We start from the raw sequence: 22585 nt of genomic DNA on the forward strand, positions 1-22585 counted from the left end.
ACGATCTAAAAGAACCGTGGAAGAGTGAAAAGGAGAAGCTGGTTCACTTGCTCTGACAAGAGTCCTTGTCAGGAGTCATTGCCTAACCATGTTTCAAATACTTAGTCATCAGAAAAACAATGGCTCCCATTCACAATCATGTCAGACATCTTTGTACAAAGGGAGTGGGAGGTCAGTGACAGTGATCGTGAAGGCGTGACAATTATGTACTGAGAGCTTGTTAGGATTTTAAATACCTGTCTCCTTTAATATTTACAAGAATAGAATATGTTCCTCCATAACACACAGAAATAAAAACTGGGAAACTCATGTGGGTCCCAACTGTAAGACGTAATGAGAAGAACCGGTTTCAAATTGTGTAATTGGAGTCTGTGTTTGTTCCTTTGGCAGGACTAAGAATTGAAGCTAAGTCCTCAAGCACCTTTTACAAATGCTCCACAACTGAATTAAATTTGTAGCTCCATTTTTCCTTGTGTGTATGTGTGTGTGTGTGTGTGAGAGAGAGAGAGAGAGAGAGAGAGAGAGAGAGAGAGAGAGAGACAGACAGACAGACAGACAGACAGACAGAGACAGAGACAGAGAGACAGAGACAGAGAGACAGAAACAGATGTGATAATTTTTGACAACTTGACACAAATTCAAGTCACCTGTGAAGAGAGAACCTCAGCTGCCTCTATTAGATTGGCCTGTGGACATGCAGTGGGGCATTTTTTTAAATTAATTATTGGCATGGGAACTGCCACACCTGGGAAGATGGTCCTGAATTATATAAGAAGGAAAACTGAGCATGAGCCTCTCTGTATGAGCCAGTTAGCAATGTTGATGGTCTCTACCTGCCTTGGCTTTCCTATATGGTAGGCTTCCAACCTGCCAGTAAGCAAGCCCTTTCCTCCCCAAGTTCCTTTTAGTTGGTGTTTTATCATAGCAACAAAAGCCAAATGGGATAAACAGAGTAAAAGCTGGCCTTGAACTTGCTCTGTAACACAAACAGTTTTTATATTTGTGATCCTAGTGCCCCAACTTTGCAATCCGCTGTACCAGGAGGCCCCATATGAGTCTATGCTTTAATTATATCCATCTTTAAAACTCAAAATATTTCAGCAATGTTGGTCATAAATCAAAACCAGTGTGCAAAGCATTAGCTACTCTCCTGAGATGGGCACATGGTATCAGATATTATAGAGGCCTAGAATGGCCTCCTAAATAAACAGAATTTTAAAAGTTGGGCTTCTGTCTATGATGAGTATTAACTGGAACAGAAGAAACTCAAATCTGAACATTATGCCCAGTGTCACTTTGGGAAGGAGAACACTGGAGAAGAAAATATGAACCGTTCTACACACTGGGAAATTTTCACAAGAGAAACCAGGTGGCTGGGTCTCAGAATATGACTGGACTGACAGTAGGATTGAATTCTGTGATCCTTCTGTCCATGTCGCTGAAGCTTTTCAACCTGAGCTACAAGATAAGGGAGATTAGGAATCTTACTCTAAAAAAAAGTAGGCAAATTCCACTTAACCCACCAATGTGACAAGGCTGTTGTTTCAAACAGGCAAAAAAAAAAAAAAAAGGTTAGGTGACATGTAGTGGAGCTCTGGTGGGCTTGAAGCAGCCCCTTCTCAATGTGAGACCTCATTTCCTTCCATTAAAAACTGGAGCTTTTGTCACAAAACACTAGAAAAAAAGAAAAACGATGAGGATTCCATGAGGAGTACATGAACACATTATGATGTTCTCTTCAAACAATAAGGCCTGTGTGAGTGCTTAGAGTAATCAGGATGATTTCATTGCAATCCTTATCATGGATAAATAACTACTGGACTGCAGATGTAGTTTGCAGAGTACTTGCCTAGCATGCTCAAGACCCTAGTTAAATTCCTGATACCACAGGAAATGAGGGAAGGAAGGAAGGAAGGAAGGAAGGAAGGAAGGAAGGAAGGAAGGAAGGAAGGAAGGAAGGACCAAACTAAAGAATGATCCAACCAACCAACCAATCAACTAACCAACCAACCATGTGTCATATTTTTTAAAGATTAATTCATATTTTATGTATATAAGTACACTTTAGCTGTCTTCAGACACACCAGAAGAGGGTATCAGATTTCATTACAGGTGGTTATGAAGCACCATGTGGTTGCTGGGAATTGAACTCAAGACCTCTGGAAGAGCAGTCAATGCTCTTAAACTCTAAGCCATCTCTCCAGTCCCATGTGTGGTATTTTAAATGAGAAATATTTCCCATAGGCTCATATGTTGACAAATGGTCCCCAGTTGGTGGTATTGTTTGGAGATGTTGTGAAGCCTTCAAGAGATAAGGCCTTGGTGGAAGACATATATCACTGGAATCTGGCTTTGAGGGTTTATAGCCTTGCCTGCACTATATCTCAGTTGAGTTATGATCTCTCACTTCCTGATCTCGCCCACATGCCAGGCTTTCTCTGCTATTATGGACTCCAGTTCCCTAGAACCATAAGCCAAAATGAACTATTTTGTTCCTTACGTTTCTTTTGATCGCGGTAGGTTATCAGTCCCAAAGGAAAGGAAATGTCACAGAAATCTGTGGCATTAGGAAAGAATTCTGAATGTAAATGGCATGCTGACTCTAGGTCCAGCTCATTTGCAGAACTGGCGGTGCTTTTATCATTCACAGAGCTGTAAGTTGCTTTGTTCCCAGAGAATTGGTGTGACCCCTGTGCTGGCTTAGGGACCCCTATGCCATGCAAGGTTCAGCTTCCCCATCCACTGCTATCTGCAGAGCAGAGGCCTTGGCCAAAGCTTTACCTTGCTGCTTTTGCATGGTCGTGAAGTCCTCAAAGGTCAGTGTGCGCACAGGAGGTCTCCAGAATGCATAAGTCTCCATGATGGCTTCAAGTCCAGTTCTGCAATCAAAACAGCCAGAAAATCAGCAGGTAACTAATCCCAAAAAACGTCACTGACATTTAAAGAGAAAAAAGTGAGTTGTCTGTTGAAAGGCATACAACAGGCACTAAGGGAAGTCAGCCCAGGAAACTGCATGCTCTGGATGCTGCTACATTGCTGGAGGAGGGACAGAGAAAACTAATTCAGATCATTCACAAGAAAGTCCTTCACCATGATGAAGTTGAAGCTGATTTTCTTTTCTAAGAGGTTCCATGGGCATGACAACAAAGTGTACTTCAGGTCAAGGGTATCAGGGGTACAGTTGAGCAAAAAGCAGCACTGACTTCTTCTCATGCCACCACTGTTACCACACCATGGCTGACACATCTTATCCCAGAGCCAACCCCACAGAGAGCGTGAAGGCTCAATGAAGCTGTCAAGCTGATATGACTTCAAAGTTCTCTTAAGTCAACAGCGAAGAGTAGGGCAGCAGAAATAAAGGGGAGTAAACAATGAACTCAAGTTTTTGGTGTAGCAAGAAATATTTATGCAAAGAAAAGGAGAAACTACACAATGGGTAAAAAGGACAGTCCATATCTCCAAATGATTTATCTTCATTTGTAACCTAGTAAGTGGACATTAAGAACCGTAAAGTGTCAGATTTTAGAAAATATCTAGAATTTTAAAATACATTTATCACAGCTTCTATTTTACTCATGTTATATAATATGTAAATTGTACTGTATTGCATATTGTTTCTTTACCATTCAACTACTTCCTTGTATGAAGTAATTGCCAAATAACTATCAGAATAGTGTTGGTGATACACAATATACTCAAAAGAGAACATCAGTTGGAGGTCTGCTGAAAGGTTTGAGTATAGCTTTTGAGTATTTACTTCAAAACTGTTACTCCTATGTCAAGACAGAGAGACTCACGAACTGGGTTTGGGGGTAGAAGAATGGGGAACCACAATGGCATATGTTTCTCTACTGTGAAGTCACCACAAAGGGCATGATATGCCTCTTAGGAGAAGACAGGTCTTTCCTACTGAGAAAAAAGTATGCTTTCTGACCTTCTACCTGAGTAATTCACTTGCTCAGTTCTGTTACATTCCAAGAACAAAATGAGAGGCTTTATTTTAAGGGAGAACAAATACCTTCTCCCTTAAACTGTGATGACCACCCCCGTACTCTTCTCCGCTGAGCCACACACACTGATCACCTCCTTGTGTTGAAAAATTTGCTTTCTGAAGCAGCTTTAGCGGCACACTTCACTTTCTAAAGTCTTCCCTGGATCTTAGAGGCTTAAAATACACTAATGCTGGCAAACCAAACTCTGTATTTTAAGAGGAGGTTCACAGGAGAAAGCAGTGCATGGTGTTTATTAGCTGTTAATCTGTGAGAAGCAGGAATAGAGTATCTCTACCATCACTCTACATTGGTCCTGAATATAGTTAGTGGGACTATTTGTGCGTAGAAAGAGCTAAGGCAATTAAGGGAGTTCAAAATAATAAGGGGATAGGCAGATAAAGCCTTGCTGAGCCCGGGTGGATAGAAGAAACAGATAGACCCAGCTTAGATCTGACTGATTTGTCCTGGAATGTTGGCAGTCCACCAGAAAAACTGAGGATTCCCTTTAATGGCACGGGAGATCACTGCAGATGGCAAGCGTTTACCGTCCACCTTCCAGTCCACATTTCTCAGGGACAAGTGTATGTCATAAGGACAAAAGCTAGCACAAGGACAAATAACAATCCTTTCTCAATCCATAAGAAAGTGCTAGAAAACTGTGAAGTTTCAATAGTACCATAGCATATGCCGATTTTCCTATTAATTCTATGTATTGCCCATTTTTCTATTTATTAAGTAGAAATGGGTCTGTATTCTTTTCCATAATACTATTTCAAAATATTAGGGTATGGTATGAATTACTTAATAAGTAGTCTATTCTAAAATAAAATTTAGTCTATTCTAAAATAAATGTATCAACTATCAAATATAACTTCAAAAACAGTAATGGAATCATATATTTAAAATTTAAGATTTATAGATGTTGTATATTCTGTCTCTTCTGGTATTCTCTTGAATGATTATCTAGTCTCTGCTGATACATTTCCTTGAGAAGATATTCTGAGTTTGTGTTGTATCTGTTATTAAGCTACTTCTAACTTTTGGCTGAAAGCTCAGATGTAATGATTTTCATCCCCCAATGAAATGATGAAACTCTCATACATTGCCCACTAAACATCCTTCTTCCACATCCTCCTCAAGGAGACCTTCCCTAACCTAAAAAATACAGCATGCCATACATTGACATATCCCACCATCCAGGAGTTCATGTAACCAGGGGGTTTCTTAAGGCAAAGGTGTAGCGATAGCAGTGGCAAAGAAAATAACATTACTAGTCACACCTTATTATTGGACTACATCTTTCACAGCTCAATAATTATATTTTTGCTATATAGGAAAAATATAGTTCATACTTACATTTTTACTATATAGGAAAAATATAGTCACACTTATATTTTTACTATAAAGGAAAAATATAAATTAGCCTTTAATATGTATTCTTCTGTGTAGAATTATAGAAATCTCTCGTGCATTTTTATTATTCAGTCTTTTAATGGATTCTCAATGTTTCTCTTTTTAGAAAAAAAATGGATCCTATTTATTGCTATATGACTTATATTTTGTCTCAAACTCTGTCAAGTTTCACTGATTAGATCTTAGTGCTAGGAATCACTTGCACTCTATCTCAGAATGTAGTCTAGGGTCATGGCATGATTTAATAATCCCCTACTTTCTATAGTAGCTTGTATAGTAGGGATTTGGATCTAATGTTTTCCTTTGACCAAGTACCTAGAAAAATGCTTGCTGCACAGTATGTCTCAGTTTATGTCATTGCATTAACAAAGAGGTGTCACTATTTCATTACTTTAACAATATCCATTGTCTCAACTGATACATGTTGAGTTAACTAAGTAGTGGAACTAATCCATAAATTTCAGCTAGTATCAATTCTTTTTCCTAAGCTTAAATTTTTAAAACCAACTTGCTATAAAAATTATCTAAAAAATAAAAATAATCCTCTAGTACCAGAGATTGAGGCTTTTTATTCTCTGTCTGATTGGGATTGTGCCTTTATTGACCTAGATCTCAGGGTAGTTTCAGTTTCCCTCCTACCTCTTTTGTCCTAAATTTGCGATTTCTAGATTTTTTTTTTACTAGTGTTCTAGCAGAATATAAGCATTTCTACCATTTGACTTCTATAAGGATGTTTGTCAACTACCTATCAAGGTCTTCAGCTACTAGATGTCTACACAAGGTGTATAGTGCTAACCACTGTTTGTTTGCTTGCTGTTATCTTTCCTTCATTTTGTAAAATTTTATCTCCAAGATTTACAAAATAGACTCATTGTTTCACAGATGCAAAATGCTGCAATGTCTGGTTAACATGTTCCACATGGTAGGCCTCTGTGGGCTACGGCACAGAAGAGACCTGGCGTCATCTCTGGAGCTTCCAATCAGAAACAGTCAAGTTGGCAATTGTTCCCTCTTGCTGACTTTTCCTTGTTAGTCCAGTGACAACAGAGGCCACATCTAAACCTCCTTTGTTTGTTCTTTTGGCTGTAACTTCCTCTCTGGTTTCCAAGCTGCTTCTCTTTTGTCTTGGCCAAGCCAAAAAATGTGCTGAAGGAGGAGAAGAGGGAAGAGGCAGAGCCAGCCAAAGAGTTCCTTCACAAACTAATGATGCCTCAAGATCAACTGATCTGGAATCGCAACCAGATTGTAAAGAAATACCCTTCCAACTGCATTTTTACAAACAAATAAACAAACAAAACAAAACAAAATCTTCTTTAAAGTCCAGCAAATAAATTGTAATAACAAATATTAAAATATCTGTGATGTGATTTATATGTATCACTTTGTGCAATTTTCACATCATGCCTGTCTTCATCATTATCATCCATTTATTTTCTCTTTATCTCCAACGTCTTTACCCATTTAACTTCTCCCTATGCTGTGTATTGAGACTACAATGAAGAGAGCAAATGCAAAAGGCTAATGTGGCCACTGGTCCTCTCTCAACAGAAGGAAGTCCACAGCTAAATCTATTCTAAGGTAGCAGGAATTGTGAAAACATAAAGGAGTATTCAAACAAAGTAAAAACTTAGGCGATATTAAAGCAAAAGAGACACAGAGCTATTATTACCCCTAAGTAGTGTCTTGTTCAATTAAAAAATGAAAACAATAGAAAAACAACTTATGATATATATAATACATTGGAGATATGTGCTATGAGGCATTGAGCAAGAAGTATTTAATATACAAAAGAAACTAAAGAAAGATTCCATAAAAGGTTATCTATAAAACCTCAATATTAAATGACACTCTAAGCAATCTTCTACTACAGACAAGTGGTAGCTTTTATGGCAGAATCAACAGTATGTGCAAACATTTAGCACATAGAAGCAAAGGTATTTCCTGGGCACTTAACACAGAAGTTCTGTGTATGGTGAAGATGTGTATGGATATCCAGTCCAGATCTAATGACCATATCTCAAAGTTCTTAATCTCTCCCTGCTCCCTGGAGGCAAGGTCAAACCACCTTCACACTCTCTTTCATTAGTTTGTGGAATCAGCTCCAACCTCCAGTTACTTAAGACATTTTCTGCTGAGGTGCTCTAAAGTACCACAGATCAGAAGCCTACAAATTTAAACAAAAGCCCATCAGGTAAAATTTGGCTTCATGGGATACAACAACTATACCAACACAATGAAGAAGCTGAACTCAACAAGCCTTCTTCACTAGTGTGGAAGAATAAGGAAATGATGGAAATGTGTTTAGAATTGAAGAAAATTTGCTCATTGCCTAGTGGTCCTTAGGTGTTGCTTTTCAACTATCCTTCTTAGAGTTTGGATAAGCTGTGATGTCAGTTCCTGGGCATTTTCAATGTCTCATGAATAATAAAATGTGTAACCATACTAAACAGGCTAACTAAAGCATTAAGTTCCTGTACAATTGACTGAATACTCTGGCTTTGATACAATGAAAGTCACACAAGGGACAGATGAATACTCTAGTTAAGAGCTTATATTCTAAAGATAGTCTGTCTTCTAATTAAGGCGAAATTGGCCAAGGTAAGGAACTTCTTCATGCAGCTGAAGTCTCCATAATTATAAGATAGAGAAATCTGGATTTATGTTATAATAATTGTGGCTTAATAAACACAGCTTGATTGAAAACAAAGTTTATCAAGGCATGTGAGAGAGTAAAATGAGAAGTTGGTCATCATTGTTCCCATTCAAGCAAAAGAAAGTCTGCTCAAGTTGCAGCTTGGTCTAGCAGATAGAGCCTTACTTCCCTAGAATTCATAGCTCTATTAGGCCTTTGGCTCTAGACAAAATGTAGAAGTAAATGTCCATGTTACCTAATTCCATTTCTCATTTTCTCATCACAGAACCAAAAGCGTGTCCCTCAAGCCCCTATAGGCCTCATTATCTTGCAGATATTTCAGACTCCAATACTAATACTAGCCATTAAAAAGACGTCACTGGGTTCAATGACACCATCCTTGGGCATGAGCCATAGATAATAAAACAATTGCCAACTTTCCCTGGCAAATCCATATGACCAAGAGGACAATGGTGGAAGCAGTTCATGACAAGGGAGGGCGAACAAATAATAAGTCGAAGAAAAGCATTAAGTCCTGGCTAAACAAACAGCCATGGCTTGGATGAATAGGAGGACTACAACTGCCAATAGGAGGAGGAGGATGCCAAAATCTAGTACAGGGCCAGCTACCTTGAACGACAAATGCAACAGTCCCTGAGAAGTCCAACACTGATTGCTTCCATAGACCTGCTGAATGGCAGAAGTAGCCCATGCCAGGGATAACAGGAAAGTATGCAAAAATCTACAGAGACTTGCAAGACTGCCAGAAAGAGCAGGATTAGGTTAGCTGGGAAACTGTAGTTCTAGAGGGGGCAAATGAAAACATAGCACTTGAGCTTGAGGACACTTGGGAAGTATTGATGGTTGAGAAAAGGCAAGTGGTCAACTCATTGGCTCTAAGCTTGCTACTTGAGACTCATGAACAATGGGGAGCCAGAAGAAGTTGGAAGCATGGTTTCTGCTGCCTGGCCAGCTGTGCCTGCCGAGGACAGGGAAGTCATTCTCTGGATGCTGTGATAGGCTGGATCTGCAAATTCTGAAGCCAGTAGCTCAAATTTCAAATTTGCCAACATAAAGGGAAGCTCTGTGAGGGTGCCTTGACTCTGAGATAAAAATAGACAACTTGGACCTCAGTTTATATATGAAATAATAATTACTATTATTTTAGATTTATAATTTGAATAGCTAGAAATAACTATTAGATTGAATTGTACAAAGCCACTGGTGCTTTATCCTTCTAACCTATAAATGGCCATTTCTTTTGTTAGCTTAATAGATAGATAAGAATGCAGGCAGGATGTGAATCATTACAACAGAGCACTCTATTACCAGATGTCAGAAGAAGTATATCTACTGGACCTTCCACCTAACTCTCCAAGGAAAGTCACTTTAGATGTAAGAAAAGATACATTGGCCTGGGGTTGATTTATAACTGACTTCTCTTTATCTCTCCATCCAGTTAACTGGAAAACTCCTCACCTTATACTCCTTCTATTGAGCATTGTGGACCTGTACCAGGGAAGAACTCCTGTCTGAAACTCAGGAGAGCGGTTCTTCATTCTAGAAGAATGGCCTTGGGAGAGCAGCTGCTGAGAGTGGGTTTTAGGAACATTTTTACTATCAAGTACTTTCTCTACCAACACTCAAGAAAATTTTTTTCTCTTTAATTAAATAGTGACTTCACTGAACATCCTTTTTCAAAATGTGAATTTTTCCCCTCTCATGATGCAATGCCTGTAACTGCCTGACATAGTATGTACACAGGAACAGACTAGATGGAAGACTTCCACCAGCCACACCGACAGCATACACACTGCTAGCTCGGCACATTGATCGGACCCAGAATTGCTCTTGTACTTGATATCTTTCTGCAGGTTCTATGAGAAAAAAATAATCTTCTAAAAAAGATAAAAACTACTTTCATGTATAAATCAACCTCCGTGACACATGGCCACTCTGACTACTCCTGAGTTTGGGATTAATGTGGCCAGACTCAAGCCTCTGAAGATGGACTCCATAGAGAACACATGCTCCTAAAATACTGCACAACTTCACTGGCTATAAAGGGGACACTCTACCTGGGATCTGACACAGGACCATCAGCTGTAGCTTTTAGAATGCTGTGTTGGCAAGGCATAGGTAGAGGAAATTGTGGGGACTTTTAGCTGCCCATAAATACAGTGGCCTCGGAGTAAAGACCAAAGCCAAGGCCAAAGACAGAAGAAAGGGTACCATAGGAAAGAAGGCAGGCTGTCACTGTGAAGTATTTTCAAGAAAACTTTGAGACAAATCCTTCAGTCTCAGACAGATCCTAATTTTAATCTCCTCTTATTTATGGATGTGTTTGTTTCTGAGGAAGTATTTGGGAATTCCACAAAATTTCCCAAGTGAGACTTATGCTTTTTGTGTACTCTTGGCAGCCATCTCTAAGAAACAAGGGTTTCACATTAGATGCGGCTGGGAAGACCCCCAGCACTCTCTTCTCCATTCCCATGGCTCCTCTGTCTACAGGCAGCATCTGTACAGTTGTCTTTCCCTGTAGATGAACAACATGGGCCCTTGAGGGAAAATGTGTCTCCCAAGGCTACTTCTGAACTCTACCAAAGCACCCCTTCTCTTCCGTGTCATGGCCCATTTCCTGCCTTCGCTTCACGCTTTCGTAGGGTAGTCACTCTCAAAGGCATAATTTCACTTCTCAGTTCATTACTAGGTGACCTTGTTCAACCAAACCTCATTCTGCCTTAGGTTCAACCAAGCCTCATTGTGCCTTAGCTCTGCCTCTGAGAACTTCTCCTTGTCTTTTACTGAAAACTTGTTGGTATCCTTCTCCAGGAATCTAAGAAACATGGGCATGCCTGATCTCTGTAGCAGCTCACATGGCCTCTTAGATGTATGGATCTAAGCAGCAATTCTGTCAAATTAAAATCTAACAGAAGTAAGCAGGCTCAGATTTGCATCAGAATTGCCCTTAGCTTTTGTAACTAATCACAAACTCAATCTTTCTTCCCTCTCCTTGTGCATCCAAACCTAGCCCTTGGTTTCTTGTCTCCTTCGTTTACCACAGGTTGGAATGAGCCTTTCTTATACTTTTATTTAATTAATTTTTTATTATTTCTTTTTAATTCATCTCTGGCTCATTAATGTAGTTTTGAGTGAACTGGTTTTCAATTGACACTTTACTCCTGGCACTGAGAGAGAAGGGATATCCATGAGGATAAACTTGGAGAAGTACAGTTCTAGATTTCTCACTCAATCAAGAGAATGACACAGGAACCTAACACGATGGAGACCAAAATACCAATGCTGTAGCTGGTAAGATTATCTGGAGATTGTGGCACAAGTGTAGGACTGAGTGAGAGGGTCAGAACTTCCCTGACAGAAGCTGACTCCCAACCCTACAGGCCTCCTCTGCTAGGCTTACCACCCAACAGGAAACTTGAGATTTACACTCTGGATGCAAGCAGATCCTGGTGGATCAACCTTCCTGACCCAGCCATTGGATCAGCCACTGGATCTCATAAGAAGCACAAGAAAAGAACAAAATGGCAATTCTATGAGCCAGGAGCCCATATGTGTGTGTGTGTGTGTGTGTGTGTGTGTGTGTGTGTGTAAAATGGCAGCTAGAGTTCTGCTTTGCTCTATACTACACTGTTTATTTCAGAGGAAACCTATCATCTCGATCACACTCTAATGGAACTCAGTGTGTAAGCCTCACAGACCCAGGAACACTGCCCGAGTCTATGAGTAGAGCATACCATGGGTGGTTGTATCCTTCCCATCTTTCCTATCCTCCCTTCTTCAGCCTCTGGACTGTGCTGGGATGGATTGAGATCGACAAACCTGAACGTGTTTTGGTTTGAGGTTTGGCAACCTCTGTAACTCCAAAGTATTCCACAAATGTTTTGTGTTCTGCGAAACCAAAAAACATTGGCCAAGCACTTTCCCCTCTAATTTTTAAGCCCATGTGTTTTTAAAGGAAATGTAATCCGTATGTTTCAGTAACATTTATATGCAATTCATCAAGCTGTGCTCCTCCACATGAGTCATTTGATGTCTAAAATGCATATAAAAGGACAGGGCTTGGAAAGAGCTGTGTTCGCATGAGGAGAGCCACAGAGGAGAGGCTGGACAGAAGATGACACACTCACTGGTTCTGATGCTAGCTCAGAACCACCAGGTCCAAGATGCACAAATTGCTCTCCATACACTCACCCAAATCTTTCCCCATACACATAACACCAAAAGTCCTTGCCCACATCAGATCCTAATAGTTATTTAGTGAGAATTAAATCACCAAGCAGTTAATGATAATCAGGTGATTTTTTTTGAACTTTTGGGAGAGGGAAAATATTCAAAACCTTTATACTTGCCTTAACAAGTCCATTTTTATGTAGAAAGAAGCCTTATACTCTTGCCCTCATTTTAAGACACTGAGAGTGCATCCCCGCTTCAGCTGCCAGAAAGGTGCAGCTTGGTTTATTTGTCCTCAGCTGAGGCATACTTTTTTATAGGGCATAAGAAGTGAATGACTCTGAAGAAGGAAATGGAAGAAGACCTCAAAAAATGGGAAAACCTCCCATGCTCATGGATCGGTAGAATCAATATAGTTAAAATGGCCATTTTGCCTAAAGCACTATACAGATTCAATGCAATACCCATCAAAATCCCAACTCAATTCTTCACAGAGTTAGAAAGAGCAATTATCAAATTCATCTGGAACAACAAAAAACCCAGGATAGCTAAAACTATTCTCAGCAACAAAAGAAAATCTGGGGGAATCAGTATCCCTGACCTCAAGCAATACTACAGAGCAATAGTGTTAAAAACTGCATGGTATTGGTACAGTGACAGGCAGGAGGATCAATGGAACAGGATTGAAGATCCAGAAATGAACCCACACACCTATGGCCACTTGATCCTCGACAAAGAGGCTGAAAACATCCAATGGAAAAAAGATAGCCTTTTCAACAAATGGTGCTGGTTCAACTGGAGGTCAGCATGCAGAAGAATGCGAATTGATCCATCCTTGTCTCCTTGTACTAAGCTCAAATCCAAATGGATCAAGGACCTCCACATAAAGCCAGACACTCTGAAGCTAATAGAAAAGAAACTGGGGAAGACCCTTGAGGACATCGGTACAGGGAGAAAGTTTCTGAACAGAACACCAATAGCGTATGCTCTAAGAGCAAGAATTGACAAATGGGACCTCATAAGGTTACAGAGTTTCTGTAAGGCAAAGGACACCATCAAGAGGACAGATCGGCAACCAACAAATTGGGAAAAGATCTTCACCAATCCTACATCAGATAGAGGGCTAATATCCAATATATATAAAGAACTCAAGAAGTTAGACTCCAGAAAACCGAACAACCCTATTAAAAAATGGGGTACAGAGTTAAACAAAGAATTCTCACCTGAAGAACTTCGGATGGCGGAGAAGCATCTTAAAAAATGCTCAACTTCATTAGTCATTAGGGAAATGCAAATCAAAACAGCCCTAAGATTTCATCTTACACCAGTCAGAATGGCTAAGATTAAAAATTCAGGAGACAGCAGGTGTTGGAGAGGGTGCAGAGAAAGAGGAACACTCCTCCACTGCTGGTGGGGTTGCAAATTGGTACAACCACTCTGGAAAGCAGTCTGGCGGTTCCTCCGAAAACTGGGCACCTCACTTCCAGAAGATCCTGCTATACCACTCCTGGGCATATACCCAGAGGATTCCCCACCATGTAATAAGGATACATGCTCTACTATGTTCATAGCAGCCCTATTTATAATTGCCAGATGCTGGAAAGAACCCAGGTATCCCTCAACAGAAGAGTGGATACAAAAAATGTGGTATATCTACACAATGGAGTACTATTCAGCCATTAGAAACAATGAATTCATGAAATTCTTAGGCAAATGGATGGAGCTAGAGAACATCATACTAAGTGAGGTAACCCAGACTCAAAAGGTGAATCATGGTATGCACTCACTAATAAGTGGTTATTAACCTAGAAAACTGGAATACCCAAAACATAATCCACACATCAAATGAGATACAAGAAGAAAGCAGGAGTGGTCCCTGGTTCTGGAAAGACTCAGTGAAACAGTATTTGGCAAAACCAGAACGGGGAACTGGGAAGGGGTGGGAGGGAGGACAGGGGAAGAGAAGGGGGCTTACGGGACTTTCGGGGAGTGGGGGGGGGCTAGAAAAGGGGAAATCATTTGAAATGTAAATAAATTATATCGAATAAAAAAAAAAGAAGTGAATGAGAAGACTCTTATGGGCAGTAGTTTACAAACACAGGTGCAAACTCACTGCACCTGTGGTGCATTATTTGAGACAGAATCAGCATTCAGACAATGTATGTTGAGGAAGAATTCTACTCTCAGGGTCTGTTGATGATAAACCAGTCAAAGACAGGATGCTAGCACAATGCACAGGATGTACATCTTTGAAGCTGGCCAGACGTGGGTATTCACCAGCATTCCATCTTAGCTCTGGGATGGTGGCAAATGCTCTTAACTTTGTCATGCCTCAAAACCTTTGTTAGATGCAGGTTTGAAAAATGAAGGATGAGCTCCCCAAATGATAAGTACTCATTTGCAGATAGCTGAGAGACTCACTAATAATCCTTAAATTAACCTTCTCAGGGGTTTTATTTTAATTGACACATAGTATGTAGCTTATACAGCTGTCTACATGTTGCAGGATGATAACTCAGCATGTGTGCACAATATGGAATAGTCAAATTGAGGCAGTATTTTCTTCTCCTTAAACACCTCATTTCGTTAAATCAGGAAGTTTTGTGCTCTTCTAGATCTTTATAAAATGAGTGATAAATTGTGAACTTCAGTCATCCTCAAATGCTGCCACATATCAGAACTTATCTTCCTGTGTCACTCTATTCTGGTATTTACCATTCTTTCTTCCTTACTCTCTTCCTCTAACTTCCAGGAATAACTGCTCTGTTTCTCTTATCTACAGCATCTACAGAAACCAACTGTTTTAACTTCTGGATACAGAATATGCTACATGTTTTTTTTTTAACTGTAAAATTGGGCAGTGTTTTATTTTTCATTACAATTTAATAAATACTTCTTGATGACTGCACATGGGGTAGGGCTGCTTGGTAGTTCAGAAAGATCCCAGCGATGGTGTTTTCCTGACTGTCTAGTCTTTGGTAATGAGTGGAATTACTTGTATGATGTCACTGTCAAACCAGTAAGACCACATTTATACACACATCATTTTCAGAATTGTTGGTAACTTGGGCATACTTTCCCTAAATAATCTTGCCTCCTTGTGTCACAAGGCCCAACTCGCTCACATTCACTTCAATCACTGTACCTTTGGTGATCACACCCAGGGTTGTATATAGTGGGGATGATATATTCTTTTTCACACTGAGTATAGGCAGACAAAGGCAGCTTTCAGCTCAGGGTGCGTGACATGGGCTTTTTTGAAACGTAGACCCATTGGCCTAATGAACCTCTCATATTTAGGTGGTTTTCTTGTAAAGCCATCGCCAACAAAGCAGTCTTGTAACCATTCTCTTCCATGCCTTTTTTTCTTTTTCCTGTTCAAATAACCTTCCATACTTCTGTTTCTCCTTAGGCACAGACTTTGGGTAGAGGGACTTCCCATTCTTCTGCCTTTTCTTTTCATTTCTGCTTAATCATGTTGGAAAGCACTTTTGCTCTCTACTGGCCCTCTCTGTCCAGCAGATAGGTGGGTGGGGACTGGAGTCTTTACTTTCTTTTTTTAATTTATTTTTATTGAGTATCTTCTTCATTTACATTGCCTCTGCTTGGTGTTTCTCTTTTCAAGCATCTTAATAATCTTTTCCATTTGTAATTTCTTGGCATGGTGCTGTTCATGGTAGAACTTAGCCTTTAGGCCAATATTTATTTATTTGTTTATATATTTATTTATTTATTTATTTATGCCTTCTTTAAACATTTATGGGCCTCCAGAGCTTCTTTCTTTCTCTTCTTCTCATGGAAGTGCAAATGATATCCATATCATTTGTGTTGCAATTCAATATATTCATTTTGCGGCATGATGACAGTCACAGAGTGACCCTCCATGCTACTGAGACACAGTTATAAAAAGGGCCTTACTACAGCAAGCACCAGAGGCTCCCCAATATGAAAACACAGCAGACACATGTCTGTCCTTACACCTGCTTTCTGGGAACCCTTCCCTTCCACCTGACTCTTAGCACTGATCAGCTAACTTCAGTCATCCTATAGAAACAGCTTCCATTCCCATTTGACCTCCTGGTTGAGTTTAATGAAAAAATCTATGTATTTTTCCTTGCTATCTATACAACATGGACAAGATCATTCTAGATGGAAATTTCCAAGAATGAATAGCCTCTACTGTAACCTCCAAGAATAGGTGCCTATCAACAGGAAGCTCTAGCTGAGGAATTTTGTTTTGTTTTGTTTTGTTTTTTATGTGCTTTCTTTTTTATTTTATTAAATAAAATCTTCATTTACATTTCAAATGCCAAAACCTTTCCCAGTTTCCCCCTCTCTCCAAAAACCCCCAACCCTTCCTCCCACCCACTGCATCCAAGTATTTGCCCCTCCACCCAACCCACTCCCACCTGCCCCCACTCAATTTCCATTTGTTGGACCATCTATTGAGCCTTCACCTGACCAAGGACCACTCCTCCCACTGATGCCCAACAAGGCCTTCCTCTACCACATTTTTGGCTGGAACCATGTGTACCCCTTGGTTGATGGTTCAGTCCCTGAGAGTCTTGGGGCGTCTGGGTGGCCAAAGTCATTGTTCTTCCCATGGAGCTGTAAACCCCCTTCAGCTCCTCCAGACCACTCTCCAGCTTCTCCATTGGGAAACCCACACCCAGACCAATGGTTGGCTGCTAACATCTGCCTCTGTATGTATAAGGCTCTAGCAAGGCCCCTCCAGAGACAAGCATGACATGATCCTTTTGGTATGCACTTCTTGTCATCCATAATAGTGTCAGGGTTTGGCGACTGTTTATAGGATGAATCCCCAGGTAGGGCAGTATCTGGGTGTCCTTTACTTCAGTCTCTGCTCCACACTTTGTCTCTTCTATTGCTCCTATGAGTATTTTGTTCCCTTTCTCAGAGGAACCAAAAGCACCCCCACTTCAGTCCTCCTTCTTCTTGAGCTTCCTATGGTCGTTGAATTGTAACTTGTTTATTTTGAGCTTTTGGGCTACCATCCACTTATCAGTGAGTGCATACCATGTGTGTTTTTTTGTGATTGGGTTACTTTGCTCAGGATGACACTTTCTAGTTCCATCCATTTGCCTAAAAGTTTTATAAATTCATTGGTTTTAATAGCTGACCAGTACTCCATTGTGTATATATACCACAGTTTCTGTATCCAGTCATCTGTTGAAGGCTATCTGGGTTCTTTCCAGCTTCTGGCTATTATAAATAAGCTGCTATTAACATAGTGGAGCATGTGTCCTTATTACATGTAGGAGCATCTTCTGGGTATACCTTCTGGGTATAACTAGGTCCTCAGGTAGTACAATGTCTAATTTTCTGAGGAACCACCAAACTGATTTCCAGCGTGGTTTTACCAGCTTGCAGTCCCACCAACAATGGAGAAGTTTCCTCTTTCCCCACATCCTCTCCAGCATCTGCTGTCTCCTGAGTTTTTCATCTTAGCCATTCTGACCAGTGTTAGGTAGAATCTCAGTGCTGTTTTGATTTGCTTTTCCCTGATAACTAAAGATGATGAACATTTCTTTAGGTGCTTTAGAGCCATTCTAGTTTCCTCAGTTGAGAATTCCCTGTTTAGCTCTGTACCCCATTTTTAATAGGGTTATTTGATACTCTGGAGTCTAACTTCTTGAGTTCTTTGTATACATTAGATATTAGCCCTCTATCAAATATAGAATTGGTAAAGATCTTTTCCCAATTTGTTAGTTGCCATTTTGTCCTATTGCCCATGTAATTTGCCTTATAGAAGCTTTGCAAAAATTACGAGGTCCCATTTGTTGATTCTTGTTCTTAGAGGCTAAGCCATTGTTGTTCTATTCAGGAACTTTTCCACTGTGCCCATGTGTTCAAGATTCTTCCCTTCTTTCTCCTCTATAAGCTTCAGTGTGTCTGGTTTTATGTGTAGGTCCTTGATCCACTTGGACTTGAGCTTTGTACAAGGAGATAAGAATGGATCGATTTGCATTTTTCTGCATGCTGACCTCCAGTTGATCCAGCACCATTTGTAAAAAATGCTGTCTTTGTTCCATTGGATGTTTTTAGCTCCTTTGTCAAATATCAAGTTACTGTAGGTGTGTGGGTTCTTTTCTGGGTCTTCAATTCTATTCCATTGATCTTCCTGCCTGTATCCATACCAGTACCAAACACTTTTGATCACAATTGCTCTGTAATCAATCTAGCTGAGGAATTAAAATCAACTTTAGAATAGGTATTTGAACAAATATTATATATTGCAATGGCACCAATAGAAGACAAAGGCGAGAGGGTAGCAGGGGGAGGAAAGTGACAGACACATTAAGCATCCATAAGAAAATAAACACTAAATCCTACCACAGGGTCTCACCTCTCCAAAAAGAAAGGAATAGAATAAATAGTATGACAACATTTGGCCCTGGAAAAGATATTTAGGTATAGAGCAGAAATTCTTATCTTTGGAGGCAGACCTTTCAAATATATACAGAACACTACAGGCTTATCAAAAAATAAATAATGTACAGCTGATCATGTATACAGTTATACTTACATATAGGCCCACAGAGCCTGAAGGCCAACCATGAACTCCAAGCTAGAGGCTTTGAATATCTCTGCCTGCCATGAATACCCTGCAATTTTTTAACACCTTATCACTAAGTAGGTCTTCAAGAAGCTCAAAGAGCAGTATCTTAGAAATGAAGAAAAGGGAAATGCTTTTTGGTGACCTGGACTGTGAGTTAAAGTTGGAGGACATCCAAGATAGAATAAATATATGTTTGTCCTTTATTGACTAGGCTTTGAAGATGAAGGCCTTTGTGGAACAGAAAATTATTTGATCAGGAGTAACTCACTCACTGAGTTCTCAAATGCTCTATCATTAACTGGTACCTAGACCATGTTATCTAAAAACTGGAAAATTGAGTGAATTTTATATTAATGGAGGTGACCTTATTGATTTTGAGTCAAACAAAATTTATAGATACCTAAATGTATGTTGAACATACAAGAGTTCAGTAAAGAAGTGCTTTCATAAAACATTTTGTGAAAGAAATGACTACCATGCATGGCTTGTAACTTACATTTATGGTATAGTGAAGGTATACTGTGGTATACTAGGAGCCCACAGATTCTGAAAGCCATCCATGAACTCCAAGCTACAGGCTTTGAATACTCTTGCCGTATGAAGCCTACCTGGGGAATGTTATTAGTCAGTTTAGTCATTGTGTAGACATCATATAATGTCACTCCTCAAATCTAGACATATGCCCATTGCACACCTTGACTGCAAGGTAGATGCCATCACACATGGGGTCTGTTCATGCTGAAACATCGGTCTGTGGTACTTGATTGGATAATGTATCACATATTTCATGGAGTAGTTCTAAATATAAATTGTTGATTTATCCAAAAACTGCTGTAGAGAGAATACCAAAGATAATTCCTGACAATCTGTTGTCCAGATGTAAAAACAGTCCTTGCAGATTATGAAACAAGTCTAATGTCTGCTGAAAGTCAATCGCGTTGCAATGCCTATGCCAGACCAGACATACCCATCACACTTGCTCAGTCTCTATTGCCTGTATCTGATGAGACTGCCTAATTGCAAATCATGGGCATGTCTGGCTTCCTAACTTGCCATAGATTTAAATTTAAGTAGGAAATCATTTAGAAGAAAACATTATCAGCCAGAAAATCAGTATAGCCTTGAAGACATTTGATGACGACAATATTCCTTTGACCATCTGGCAACTCCTGGAACCAATGGTGCAGGTAATGAAGGAAGTTGCTCTTCCAAATCATCACTGAAACTTCTCTTTGCTCTAGCAAATGGAGACTATTGCAGAAAACCACAACCAGGCAAAAGATAGAGTTGTGAAGCAAAGTCCCAACTGGTGCATCTAACAACCCAACTCCCACACCCAATGCTCAGAGATCAGTTTGGAAAATGGGGAGGGAAAGATCCTAAGAGCAAGAACAGGAAGGTTGCTGGAAGAGTGTGTCTCCTAAGATATCAGAGAAGCTACACACACATGAAATCTCACCAACATGGCTACCTAAACAAGACCTAAATAAGGACAACACAAATAAGCAACCTACTGTGGAAAAAGAAAACCTCACAACCCTCAACCACGAACTACCAAAGAATACTGAGAAGCAGTCTCTACCCCAAGAGAAGAGCACATCAGTTGGTGATCTAATACCAAATGGTCAGCCATCAAAATATCGTACAAGTACCATTGTACAAACTGAGCAGGTTGTATTTGTATATTTAGGAATATAAACACACACACAACAACAACAACAGCAACAATAGGAACAACGATTAAAGAAAGGGGGCATGGATTTTAAGGAGAGCAAGGAAAGAATACATATGATGATTTGGAGGGTGGAAAACAATGGAAGAATGTTATAATTATAATGTCAAAAACTAGAAAATTTCTTTTTATAAAATGAAAAGAGAAAGGTGGTATTCTAGAAACAACCCCCTTTATAAAGTCACATGTCTTGGAGGACTATTTCCCAGGAGTAAAATTATTACATTTTTTTCACAAATTCACTCATAAAGGTTGTAATTTTCTGAAATCTCCTGTTTTTGAGAAATGTAAAGCACATAAGTCACCACTGTAACCCTTACCTTCAGATACCAGAAAAATACCCCAATCCACCAATAACAATAAATGACCATGTTGCTTGGTTTTACATGGACTGAATCACAGAACATAATGTACAGAGCAAAACACCCTGTAAGATTTGTTATGGTGTTTTAAATTGTGTGATACAAATATTTGGAAGATAACCTTTTGTGGGAGTGGACTTGGGGATTCTTGGGTAAGCCATCCATCTCTGAGTCCATGCAGTTGCAGAGTTACAAGCCATCTCTGGGAATCCAGAGCCCAAGGGCCACCAATAAACTCTGGGGAAAGGAATTTCATCAAGAAGTCATTAAGTTTCTTATCCTGATATTCTTACCTGTTTCTGCCAGAATCTCTGAATCCTTTAGCAAAAGGGTTTCGGTCAATTTTTAATCTGGTAATCTGGAAATAAACAAATAAATATCAATTGTTTTCACATTAGCTGATTTTCTTTCGTGTTACTCCTAGAAAATTAACAAAAACTCACTCTATTAATAACAGCTGTTGTTTTTATTCCATTTCCTTTTAGTTAGAGATTTAAATTTCAGCTTGACATAAGGCTCAGGCCTGGCACCCAGATGTGAAACTTGCTTCTTTCTGACAGCCAAGGTTTGCCCTGTGTGTGACGGTGATCTCACTTCTACTATTGACAAACTTTGTGTGTAGACAAACATAGAAAAAAATTGAATGGTGTTATGGTCCATTGTTGTTGACTCACAGAGGTGCTTCAGGAATACTTATTGAATGCACACTGTGTAAGTGAATGAGTGATGGAGAGATGGTTACATTCATAAGTTTAGTCCAGGAAACTACCAACAGACAATCAGCTTCAGGCTATGGGAGCCAAATAATTGGCTGCATTTCCCATTCACATAATGTGTGTCTTTTCTTGCATCAGAAATTGCTCATTTAATGACTTGAAATGTTTGTAGAAACGTCACAAAAAAGCTGCTTAATTTTGACCTGAAGTGGTGAGGTTCAAGTATAAAACTGAACAGGACCACATGAAATGTATCTCATTTTGTCTCCAAGACTCATCAGCAAATCAGAAGGAGCAAAGAGTCAGCTTAGCAGGGTGGGGAAAGGCAGCCATATACCTCTTGGCTAGGTCCTGAGACTGTTCATTTTTAACCTCCTCGTAGTACCTTGGGCCCCTCCATTGCATCCTGTGTTAGTCCCAGTAAATCCTAGCACCATTGAAGACATCATCCTCACACTTCTAGACTAGAAAATGCCTAAACAACATGTTCCATATGCGCCCTAGTGTTTCTGCTTCCAGCCTTGGTCACGGAGAGGCATTTTGATACCTTTGTGTCTGAACCAGATGTAAATGACTTGCTCCACTGAAGCCATAGACCCTCAGGCTTCCAGATGACATTTTAAAATTTTAATTATACACATCCTTCAAGATCTGGCTCTCCTACAACCTCTAAGGAGCCTTTCAAACCTGCTGATCCCCCAGAGTTTTCAAGCTCATTTGAAATTTTGAAATTTCATTTTAAGATGAAAATGTTCTATGAAATTAATTTTCCCATTGCTTATTGGTGGCCTTGACTCCTGGTTCCCAGAAAATGCTTGCATACTCTCAATAGCATTGATTCAAAGAAAGAGAAATAAGTGATTTATTCAAGAATCCCTAAGTCCCCTCCAGCAAAAGGCACATCTTCCAAATTTGTTATTACACGACTTAGGTGCTGGGGGCTCAAACAAGGGAAAGGCACTCTGTG

At 39.8% G+C, this 22585-nt stretch overlaps 1 protein-coding gene and 1 pseudogene across 1 annotated transcript in view; both read right to left on the reverse strand.

Annotated features, from left to right (window-relative positions):
- Tbx15 (T-box transcription factor 15) overlaps nt 1–22585 on the reverse strand; it is a 104222-nt gene that overhangs the window by 9423 nt on the left and 72214 nt on the right. Inside the window, exons 6-7 of the mRNA XM_052178558.1 lie at nt 21196–21260; nt 2782–2879 (exon numbers count right to left, since the gene is read on the reverse strand). Of these exons, the coding sequence (XP_052034518.1) occupies nt 2782–2879; nt 21196–21260 (163 nt within the window). The remainder of the gene's footprint in view (nt 1–2781; nt 2880–21195; nt 21261–22585) is intronic.
- On the reverse strand, nt 15240–16086 carry LOC127682167 (ribosome biogenesis protein NSA2 homolog; annotated as a pseudogene).

Source organism: Apodemus sylvaticus, chromosome 4 (genome assembly GCF_947179515.1).
Source record: "Apodemus sylvaticus chromosome 4, mApoSyl1.1, whole genome shotgun sequence".
NCBI lineage: Eukaryota > Metazoa > Chordata > Mammalia > Rodentia > Muridae > Apodemus > Apodemus sylvaticus.